The sequence below is a fragment of the Cupressus sempervirens genome, chromosome 5, assembly GCF_028749045.1.
Source record: "Cupressus sempervirens isolate cs-2001-9-10 chromosome 5, ASM2874904v1, whole genome shotgun sequence".
Classification (NCBI taxonomy): Eukaryota; Viridiplantae; Streptophyta; class Pinopsida; order Cupressales; family Cupressaceae; genus Cupressus; species Cupressus sempervirens.
This window is the reverse complement of record NC_143122.1, coordinates 647748850-647761321: the sequence shown is the minus strand read 5'-3', so window position 1 is coordinate 647761321 and position 12472 is coordinate 647748850. Positions and strand designations below refer to the sequence as shown.

General features: G+C 35.2%; 1 protein-coding gene across 2 annotated transcripts in view; it reads right to left on the bottom strand.

Annotated features, from left to right (window-relative positions):
• The window catches only part of LOC149557575 (uncharacterized), a 98180-nt gene extending 85911 nt beyond the window's left edge, over positions 1-12269 (bottom strand). For both annotated transcript variants that reach the window (XR_016364897.1, XM_089832211.1), the window contains exons 1-3: positions 11886-12269; positions 11743-11800; positions 11502-11616 (exon numbers count right to left, since the gene is read on the bottom strand). Coding sequence is in view for 1 of the 2 variants with exons in the window: in XM_089832211.1 (XP_089688337.1) it covers positions 11502-11616; positions 11743-11800; positions 11886-11920 (208 nt within the window). In the remaining variant the exon portion in view is untranslated. The remainder of the gene's footprint in view (positions 1-11501; positions 11617-11742; positions 11801-11885) is intronic.
• Positions 12270-12472: the final 203 nt, after the last annotated feature.

Here is a 12472-nt window from a genome sequence, read left to right as displayed (position 1 = left end):
CCTCCCAGGAAGTCCCGGTGCTTCACCCCAGTGAGCATCGCCCAGATCCAATGAGTGCTAAGTGTTCCATTTATTCTCATGAGAGATCGATTCATGTTGAATCACTACTCATGAAACATGGGTCAATGAGTTTGACTCAAAAATCACACAGTTAAATCCTGATAGCAATATCACAATTTGACTTGCTGTGGAAATCATCTCCTACTTATCAATGCTGATATGTTTGCACAAAGAAGGAATGCTGATGTGTTTGCACAAAGAAGCAACAATTATCATCCTCAGAAAAGACATCCCAACCTCCACGGGCATTAATAGCATGCCATACTGAGTATTAAAAAAAAAAAGTAAGACTTTGACAGCACTAAATCAAGTCAAAACTCAAACTATTTGGTTCATTAATAGACCATGCAAGTAAGCATCCAGCAATATACTGTAATGTACCTTGCTCCTCCATTTTTGGTGCCTACCGCAAGACCCAGTCTGAGATATAAACATGCATTTTTATTCTGCTCACCCACAGTACTTTCCTTGCCGCCCAAATAAAACCAACTCCAGCATGGCACTTCTTGCCATGCCATACAAGACAGAACCAAACACAAAAGGCATCATGGATTCTCTGGCCTCATGGGTATGCAGTGCAAACATTGACAGTAATCATATATTGTATATCTTTAAATTTTGATATGCAATAACGTCTACCATTGTCCCAGCCAAAATTCGAGCAAAAACTTCCAAATTGCATCTCTGTGATCTCACACCATTCCACACCTCTCCTTAAGGCAATATCTTCAAGCCGATCTGGTTTGACCAAAGATATAAAACAAGATTCCCACAATTATGAACAATGCTGAAGAAAGACCCTCAAAAACTCCATAACATTGAAGATCAAAACCCTTCTTAAGATTGTGCAGGATTACAAGCAGAATGGAGCAGATTAGAGAAATTAACACGATGCTCTCTCATCTTCTGTGCACAACATATACCTCTGCATATTTATCTCCTACACTGGTATCTTTGCATATATACAACCCCAATATCATCAATATGTAGCCTGTCATTCATCTTCTTCTCCGCCAAAGGATAACAACGTGCAGTAAACAACTAAACAATCAGCACACAACAAAAAAAATTATTATTTGATATAGTTGTACATTGAATACAATTGCACATATTGCATTTGTGTATCCTCTTCTTAAGAGAGTTATTCTACCTCCTTTAACCAACTATCTATATTTGTGAGTTGTTAAAACAACTCAATACTAACAAAAATTCATATAACCACTATAACAAACCTAACAAACTTGATTATATGAATCACTATTCCCAAAAAAAATAACGTGTCATTATCCTTGTAAATCCTCTGTCATTGTATGAATGTCAAATTATATGCTGTACATGCATTCATAACATAAGGAAGGGATTAAGGGGTAATTGTAATTTTATTATTCCTTGTCTATTATTCCCTCATGTGGATGTCTATAAAGGGAGTGATAAAAACAAAATAATAAAGATAAAGGGGTGACTGTTGAATTTCCCAAGTTTAGCACCTAGGAAAGGGAGTTGAAAAGGAGATTTAAAATCATAAATCACATTCCAAAAAGAGAAAACCAATGGCCAAGAAATGGAGAATTGAAGAGACAGATTTGGATGCACATTTGGGCCCTTAAGGATTATCTACATATATTGGAGTTTTTGGATGGTGTATCGTATGAGGTATTTTAAGAAGTATACAGAGGCTGCCAGAACTAGGAGTAGAATGAAAATTGTTGTATATGTCTCATGCATTTGAAGATCAATACAATCTATGCCTCTTGAACGTGGAGTTATTTTTTCCCTTAAGGGGTTTCTCCAAATAATTCCAGTGTTATGTGTTGATTCTATCTAGTTCATTTTTTATTATAGCTAATTCTTGTCATAACCACCATTAATGGCTTCTGCAGGGTAAATATGGTAATATTTTAGCGAAGTGCCATGCATCATTTTCACATGCAGTTGATTCCTCCTATCAATGACACTATTTGCTGTGGAGTGCACAGAGTAGTGTACTATTGATCAATACCTTCTGGCAGGGTTCTCGAAACTGTTGATAGGTAAATTTACCTCTACTGTCAGACAAGAGTCTTGATTTTTTTCCCTCAAACTGTTTTTCCACCAAGGTCCCAATAGCTTCATGGTGAGAAAAGCATTCTGACTTGTGCTTTAAGGGAATAGATCCACATTTCACTGGAAAAATCAACTACAAAAAGAAGAAAAATGTCCCGTACAAAGTGAGCATCTTTGTTGGACCACCAGATAAGCATAGGTTCTTTTGCATTATTTGCTTTATTAGTAATAAATGGGTGTTCTTCTGTTTTAGTATACAACATCATCTATGTACAGCACAGCTTTTCTTGAATGCATGATAGTCCATGTTAAGCTTTTTTAGATTAAAGTTATTTGATGATCATTAGGGTTTAATTTCAGATTTGTAATCAGAATTTCACATTCATATATTGGTATTTATTTTAGTTCCTAATAAGCTTGTGTACTAGCAGCAGAGAAGAATCATAATGCAATCTAGCTCAAGAGGTATAGGCACATCAATTATCACTATTTACCCATTAATAGTATGACTAGCATGGTACATAAAAAGGCAAATTTGCGAAGAATGAGAGACCTACAAGTAAAAACACAGTACACAACACTTGCACTACAACAATCAAACAAGAAAGTGAACGTGTTGCAGTCATGTGGAGGGTTTGGAATTCCTCTAATCAAAGGTCCCCCATAGGTTGTAACCAAGTCACAAGGTTCGAGTTCGAGTTTCACAACTATGAAGTTCAGATGAAATTCAACTAGGCGAAAAAATCGAAAAAAAATTGATATTAAATTTGCCTTACATATATATACAGGTTATTTATTTTTTAATGTTTACAAGTTTCATGTAAAGAATTTTTCAATTCAAATCTACAAAACAAAACTTCTCTCCGTCTGCATATCTCATAAATTATCAAAAATAGATTTGAAATCATTACATAAAAAATATCACATTTATAAGATATAAGCCATAAAAAATAGTGAAAAAAATCATATTTTAAATTTTTTAAATATAACAAAATAAAATCACCTAATTATTTAAAATATAAAATAAAAGTATTAAAAAATCATATTTCTTCACTAATAAACAAAATTAAAATTAAAAAATTATAATCTTCCTATGTGATCTTATACAATAAAAATAATAAAAACTACTATAATCAGAAAAATATTAATAATCATAACAAAACATTCAAAACATTAATATATTACAAATAAAAAATAAATAAAATATGCATAAAATATAAAAGTTTTTCTAAAAACAATATATAAAACATTTAACTTTGGTAACAACTAACAAGTAATTAAAAATAACATGTAAGCCACGTTGAAACTCATAATAATAGTTCACTCTTGAAAAGAATTAATAAAATAGCTTAGTTGCTGATTCGTGAAACGAATCCGATTCGGGTACGCGAATCGGATTCGGGATTTTTTTTTTTTTCCAATAATGATCTGTGGAGGATTCGTGTTTATATATATATATATATTTATTTATTTATTTATTTATTTATTTATATATATATATATATACTAAAAACTAAGAGAAATCATTTCATAGTATGAATCTATGATTCTAGTATGCATCTATGAATCTAGTATACTTGATAATGATCTATTTTCATGATTATAAAGAAAATCAGAACATTCACATTCATGATTTTATGTTTTTGTGCCTTGTATTGCCACGGATTCGTGCTGGATCCTTAGGATTCATGCTTGGATCCTTGAGGATCCGGGCAGGGTCCGCCATTCTGCCTGTGGATCCGTCAGGATCCTTTGACGGATCCACAGGCAGAATCAAGGATCCTGCCCGGATCCTCATGGATCCACGTGCGGATCCGGAGCCGGATCGGACCCGAATCCGGATCCGGGGTCTGATTCACGAATCCGGTAACTAAGTAAAATAGTAATAAAATTCAAACCATAGGAAAATAGATGAAAACTTTATGAATATGTTACATACCTAGCTGTCGGCGACTGTGCAACTCTGGAAATGGTGGAGCTCCAGCCAGATTCACTTATAGCATACAAGCTCATCCTGGTATCAGTATCCATTTTGATGGTTTTAATTGCCACTTACTTGCTTGGGAAGGTAAACACTGGCATTTAAGGGTTGTTATCGCTGAAGTATATTAACCAAGGAATTAAGTTATTAGAAGAGGTGTCTCTCTTCAGAAAGGACATGAGCACCGTAAACAGTAATCACTCCCAGAGAATATATATGTCAGCAGTCATGTAATGGTGGTGGACATGGAAGAGGAGGAAAAAACATGGAAAAGGATCAAAAAGGAAAACATAACATCACTGCTCAAAAAAAGGAAATAGATCGTATTTAATTGCTGGCAGGCATCCCGTAACAGCGAGTTGGTTTTCTGTAATTTATTTAAGAATCAATACTGATGTTCAGAATATTATATCTGAATGCTATTGCCAATACGAGGACCATCAATACTGACTGCAGAATATTATATCTGAATGCTATTAAGGGGACCAATATGTGATCTAGTATACATATACATAGTAGAATTAATATTAGTTTATAATAGTAAAATCAGAAATATCCATACATAAATAGTCAACCTATAGGGTTTTTCGCTTTTTTCATCGCATCTCTGGCAGATTCCCTTAATTGCTCACTGTTGCTCCTTTAGAGGATAGATTGGTTTTGTAACTTTCTTAGGGAGAGGCAAAATAAAGACTCACAAGGTAGACGAATCCCATGATAGGATATGGACAGGGTCCTCAAGCCTTAAGGGAACCTATGTGTAGATTGTTTCCAAGTGCCCTATGCCAAGTAAAATAACATACTCTGTAGGATTGATAATTAGGAGAGAAGTAAAAAAAAATTGGGGCTTAAGTATGTTAACGGCCAAATGAATTATTAATTGCTTCTTGTTTTAATTTATTTAAATGCATCCCTTCAATGAGAATTGGCAGCCTCCAAGTAAGGGGCATTACAAAGACTCGGTGACATTTCCATTTCCAAGCACACAATCCAAATACTAGCTGGGAATTCTAGGGTAAAGCAAGCAAAGTCCCAATAGGGAACATTACAATAATCATCTGTAGCTTTTTGAGGTTAGAATATTAGCATCCAGAAGTCATTCTCTAAATTTTGTTTATAATAAGCCAATGGCAGCTTGTGAGCCTGCATGTGGTGTCAATGGGACCTGATGCAATCTATATAAGGGAGGGCTTCTGGCATGTAAGAACTCGATTATAATCGATACAGTTGCATGTTTCATTATTACATTTAAGTATTGTGGTGAATCCTGCTGCAAGGTTGGACAGTCCATTCCGGACCCTCCATCCTTGACTGCATCAAGATGATGCATGGGGAATATAGCAAACTAATATGAAGATATTTTGAAGTAAAAGAGGCTACTTATGAACCTAAAGCCACATGCATACAGAGTGAACATTTGAGACCACCACTGAAATTATAGACCAAAGGTTTTTATGATGAGGTAAGCCACCCGTCCTAAATCATGAACACCACCAGATCTACAAGTCTTAAAAAAAAAAGAAGAGACATAAACATAAGTACCAACAAGAGGGTCAGCCCATTTAGGGCTCATGGGTCTCAATAAGGAAGATGAAATCTTGGGAAGCAAGAACATCTTAAAAAGTTGTTGGTGAAGACCAGATAGCCTTGTTGCAAATTCAACAAATAATGGAGATACTATCACCACCAATTGAGACCTAAAGACCTTGTAATGTTAATGAGTTGTGGTAGGCCCACCCAACAAGGATAGAATCACATATGATAACCCTACAACCCTTGATAACAGCCCATTTATTTTTCTTTCAAGTACAAACAACTTGAATAAAAGCTTTACAAAACTCTTCCTCCTAAGATCATGCAATCTACATCCATAGATTTTTTGCAAAAGGAAAAAGAGTTTTTCTTTTGTTTGAAGAGCTTGTAATGACTCTCCTCTCCTACAATCCAAAAATGGAATGACGTGCAATATCCAATTGTGTCCAAGCATTGTATAGGGAGATATCATTCAAGTCCAAGATTGAGGCAAGAACACATACCTACCTGTAAGGGATCAACTCGTTTAGTGTTTTGGTTTGATGTGCCTTTTCTTCTACAAACTTTGCTGACAGCCATTTCCACAATTGGAGGGTGAGTTATTCCCTTTAACCACTTACACCCCTAAATTTTGTTCCAATTGGCTATCTTTGATTGCTAGCATTTTTTTTTTTTTTAAACTTACATTAAGTTGTATAATGTCCCAAAATTAAAGGAGACTGATTCAATTAAATTAATTAAATGGATGGTCCCAAAAAATTTCAATAATATTTTAAAGGATTTCTTTAATTTATTGATTTAGTTGTAAAATAGAAAGGGACCAAAATATTAAAATAAAATAAACAATGTCAGCTTATTTGTATATCTACAATATTCATGTGTTATATCAAAGAAGAAAGCAACTTGTAGATTATGAAGATTTGAAGATGAATAACCTCAATTTCAATTGTCAAGTGCTGAAAGTTGCCAAGGGGAGTCGTCAAGTGTCGAGTGTCGAAGGCTGCCAAGTGCAAAGGTTGTTGTCAACAACATCATGTGCACTGTTGTCGAAACATCAACCACACTGCCATCAGACACCTCACGATGTTGCCATCGAGAACATCGCCCACATTGTCGTTTGGAACATCAACCACTTTGCAGTTGAGTACAACACCTGATTTGTCGCCGGATACATCAACAACGTTATCGTCGAGTACATCAACTGCATTGTCGTCAAGTACATCACCCACATTATCATCGGGTATATCAGCGATTTGTTGCCTTCAATTGGCTATTTAGGTACATTACAGTGGTATCAAAGCTAGAGATTTTGCCAACTTGTTGGAGAATCATGGCGTCCAACGATGGGATAGAAAATGACCATTTAGCAACCTATTTGAGAGAGTTAATAAGAAGTCAACAATAACTTAGTGAGATCCTTGCAAGAGGATACTAGCAAATGTCATCAGACACCTCAAGGTGTTGCCATCAAGAACATCACCCATGTTGTCGTCCAAAACATCAACCATTTTGCAGTTGAGTGCATCACCTGATTTGTCGCCTGATATATCAACTTCGTTGTTGTCAAATACATCACCTACATTGCCATCAAGTTCATCACCCGCATTAACATCGAGTACATCACCAATTTGATGCCTTCAACTAGTTGAACTAGCTATTTAGGTACATTACAACAGTATCAAAGCTAGAGATTTTGCCAACTTGTTGGAGAGTCATGGTATCCAGCGATCGAATAGAAAATGACCATATTACAACCTATTTGAGAGAGTTAATAAGAAGTCAACAATTACTCAATACAACTATCACAAGAGCATAATAGCAAATGGAGGAGATGCTCAATCACTTGAAGAAAGCAAGTATGAAGACAGTTTCACATAGTTCAACACAAAGATGACAATGTCGAACTTCCTTCCAAAAATTGAGCAACAAGAAACACAAACACCCACTTTGGTTAAGTCACTAAGGCAATTCAAGCAGGATTGGGTTAATGGTGGATGGGGTATCCATCCTTCTAAGGTAATAGAACCTACAATAACAATCTCAAAATGATAGATCAACAATGAGGTAATTAACACCAAGCCACCATAAGAAAGATGAAGACATGCTCACAACTTCACTTTAGTCATCGAAGGATATGGACAAGCAAGAATCAACAATTGCTCCTTCAAATGGAGAACATCTAATTTTTCAAGACAACCACAGGGATTAAGAAGATGCTCATGCAAAATTTTCCATGCCAACAATAGTGGTTGAGCAACTTCATGAAGATGCAAACTCTAACAATGATCCCTTGCGAGAGCGATCTCTACAGTTGGTTGAATATCACCCTTTGTTTGGGCATGAGACGTGCATGATTGCCATCTCTCCTTCTAAATGGCATCTATATGAAGAAAGCAAGTTGGATTTTGATGAGATATTTCTCAACTCTAAGCAAAGCAATGTTCCTATCAAAGTGGAGCAGTGGAAGCTTGTTGGGGATTTTTGCAAGTGATACTCGCAATCATTGTGCACCATCAAGCTTTCAGCAAATATGGCTATCAACACTTGCACTTGGTTTGGGATCTTGGAGCTTAGCAATTGGCAAACGATTTGATGACAAATCACCTAAGGACAAGCAATCTTTGAGCGGCAAGGACTGTAAAGTCCCCAAATTAATTGAGAGTGATTTAATTAATTAATAGGTTGTCCCAAATATTTGAATAATATTATAAAGGACTTCTTTAGTTAATTTTTTTAGTTATAATATAACAAGGGACGAAATATTTAAATAATAGATAAAGTACATTAGCCTATTTGTAACCCTTCCGAAAACTTCTTGGAGCTCTTTGTAACGTCGTAGTTGACATTGTAAGAAATCATCGTGGACTTTATTTTCTTGCATATTTGTTGAGTTTTTGTTTGCAAAATTAGAGGTGCAAGACCCTCCATATTTTGTATTTGCAATTTTAGTGTGTCATTGGAGATATCGCTTCAAATATTTCACCTTGCACTTCAGCTTCAAATTTGTGTAATCAAAAGGCAAGAGCCTACAACACAACAGTAACTTGTGAGCCTCTTATATGGGAGGTCTTGGGTTCAATTCTAATCAAACTTAATAAATATTAATAACAATAATCAATCACAATACATATTAATAATAATTAATCTTGACTTCGGCCTCTTACCGATCCAAAAAAAAAATGTGCAATCAAAGATTTATCTATTTATCAATATGGGGGAACGATATGTATGAATTCATTATACATATCTACAATATTCAAATGTGGTATATCAAAGAACAGAACAACCCATAGATTATAAAGGTTTGAAGATAAATAATCTTAATTTCAATTGTCAAGTTCCAAAGGGTGTTGAATAGTGAAGGCTGCTAAATATGAAGGTTGTTGAGTGCCAAGGTTATTATCAAGAACATCACCCACGTTGTCATTGAGAACATCACTTACATTATCATCAGGCACCTCAGCTACATTGTTGTCAAGCACATTACCTAATTTGTCGTTGGGAACATGAACTGCGATGTTGTCAGGTACAGCACCTACGTTGTTGTTGGGTACATTCTTGATTTCCTGTAAGGCTCATTTCATTCACGATCCAGTACAATTGGTCATTCGAGTACATTACAAGTTGTTGGAGACATGGAGAATCAAAAGAGGTGGATAGGGATTGTTCAAATTTAGTAATCCTTGCTACAAATTGGAAATAATATTATCTTACTCTACATATGTGTTTGGACAGTGATGAGATCTCAAAATTAGAAACTAGAACCTCAATGCCTAATACCCAACTATAAAAGTTAGCATAGTTCAATTTGAGAGTCAACACCTTGTGATGGCAAGGATTTCTACATCGGTAGAATATCATGCCCTTGCCATGGAGACTTCACCAAACCAATTGCAGCAGTATTACGAACTAAACCTGAGCAATGCATTGCATAGTAAAGGGTCAACTAGAGCAAAGCTGACCAAGACAAAATAATAATAGGAGTTAATAAAATAGGGCTAAATTAGCACAACGTTGCAAGGCATATTGCAGCTTTAACAAGAAAAATTAAGGTAATGAAATAAATGTGAAGGGTCGACCAACAATAGGTAAACTTAAAAGGTTCAAAGATTTAATGAAGGGAGCCAATGAAGACTAAAGTACATTTGACTCTAGTAAGCATCCACGTTATCATTAATTAAAAGGATTACAGGCAGCAATTTCTAAAGCATATAATTTAATTTAAATAGGAGGTACAACGCAGCAATTTAATTTGAAAAGTTGTAACTATTACGAGGGACATCATTATGAAGAGTTGTGATTTTCTTACAATTAAAGATATAAAAGGGGAATCGTTTCATTTGGCAAACCATCTAGCTAATGAGAAATACAAAACGCGAAATTAATACATACAAGGAAGAAGGAGAATAACTGAAAAGTGCATGATAGCTATTAAACGCATCTGAATTTGAGTGTGTAATTCAAGGAAGCCCAGTCATCTATATCATTTAAATAAGGGGTTGGAATGCCAAATGTTTGAATCTAATATTTACTAACTTATGAATACGGTAAAGAATAAATTTTATGTAATTAACTTGTCAATCCATCAAGAAACATTAGTGATTATTCTTTTAATTCCACTACAAACAATCATATAGAGGTTAGTAAGAAAACATGTTGGGAGGGTAGAGATGAGTTCCCCATTCAAGTAAGCCACCCCATGTCAGATGGACAAGAGTTCCTGCCACTTGAGGGCCAAGGGATCACGCCCATGGGCTTAATTAAATGTTTTTGAGCAACCTATTGCGCATTCTTCTTCAATCCCTACGATAGTTGATTGTTCAAAGTGAAACTCAAGAAGAAAAGCAATCAAGTATGGGTTATCAAGGAGACTTGATTGGAAGGATAGAGATAGGTTCCCCATTAAATAGCACAACCCATGTTGGACGGACAAGTGTTCCTAACACCTGTGGGTTAATGGGTGCTATATCATGCCCTTAAGCTTAGTTGTGGCACATGTTTTGAGAACCCTTTCATGCTCTCCTCTCCAATCCCTACAATGGTTGAATATTGGAAATGAAGTTGTATATTAAACTATGTGATATTATTTAACTTAATTTCTTATTCACTTTTTTAAAAGTGAAATAGCTATTATATGATTTAATTATAGAATGCTAATACGAATAAATTGTATTGTGAAATTGTTACTTTGGTTAAAAATCAGGTATACCCCAATTTGGTGGCATTACATAACAAGGCCAATATCACTCAAAGAGTAAAATCTAGGCAACCTCCATTCTTGTCTAAGTGTAGAACATTGGCAGCTTAATTATGTTGCCTTATATTGCAAACTAAGTATGCCAAAACATTTCTAGAAAAAGCTAAAATAAATGAATGAAACAGCTACACCCTAAATTACAATATTTACTGGATTTTATCCAATAAATATATTGCTGTCAGATTAACTTCAAAAATTCTTTAAATGCGTTTCAGTTTGATGTAATATTCAACCAGTTCAGGGCTCACAAGATTTGTATAGTAAAATGAAGTTTAAAATGCATTTTATATTGATTTTTCTACAAAATAAACCTTAATGACCCACTATTACATATCATTGGCCTACTCGTGTTCATTGGTAAAGAGGAGTAGTTCATGGGCTTAGTGATATAGTCGCGAAGGCGGACTTCACCTCTCAAGAGTGATTCCTGTTCATATTCTCTACGGGATGACATATAGGTATCCAGATTCAAAAAAGCCTATTTAAGAGAAGAAACATAGCACGAACACAAGTGTACTACAAACCCAAAAACGAAGCAAAGGGTACCTACTCCAATTCAGAATTGAGATTTCAACCACTTGAACAACAAAAATTAAAAAATTAGGGTTATTTCAAGAAACCGCATACCTTTTTTCAAAGTACCAATTTCTTCTTGACTCTTCCTAACTGCCTTCTCTAGGATATTTATAGCTTCTCGGAGCTTCTGTCTCCCACTTTCCGCCTTGCGCAGCTTATCTTTCCACTGCAACACAGCAAGCGAAAAGTCCCGTTATTTCAACTACGTGTCCCGAGATTGAAAACAAAAGTATTCTAATATCCAACCAAAAAACATAGTAAACAGCACATCTGTTTTTTAAAATGAGTATACCTTCTGACAGCACTGGTTTGCCTGTTTTTCATCTTTCTCCTCTTCCATCGTCATTGCACTGCACAACAACAAATTTTATAACCAACAAAAGAAAACTTGCAACAGGAGCTATAGCAAACGTAGGCAAGAGCGTAATTCTTAACCTGGTCTGTATTGGCTTTGTCTCAGTGTTGTCCATGACGAAGCACTTAAGCAGTACCCTTCATGATCCGCATTCAAACTACGCAGGCATAAACCCTCGGCATAAACCTCCCAAACTCTATACCCTTCACCATTGGTTTTTAAAAAGTACTTTAAAACTCACTCAGCTCTTTTTGAAGAACACGTAGATCTTATTAGTAGTTTTCGGTAGTTATTAACGAATACAAAGATAAAACACGTACAGTCGCCCGCCTGCTCGTAGGCGTGATCAATGTAGCCTGAGCTCCGGGTTACGTAAAGGAGATCATCCATGCCTCAAAGACTTAAAAGACCCACATTTTTTTGGTGTTTTTTATTTGCGGAAGGCGTTAGACCCAACTATACTCGTGGGTTGGGTAGGTAACAAGGAATGATATTGTGAGGACAAGTAAAGGGAGAATGATAGAGAGAGGTGAAGGGAATTTTTTAAAAATAAAAATTATATTATTTTAAAATATATAAATAATAATATTATTATATTATATGAATGAAATATTTATTTCTATTTATTCAATTATAAGTTCAAATATTTAATTTTAGAAAATAAATT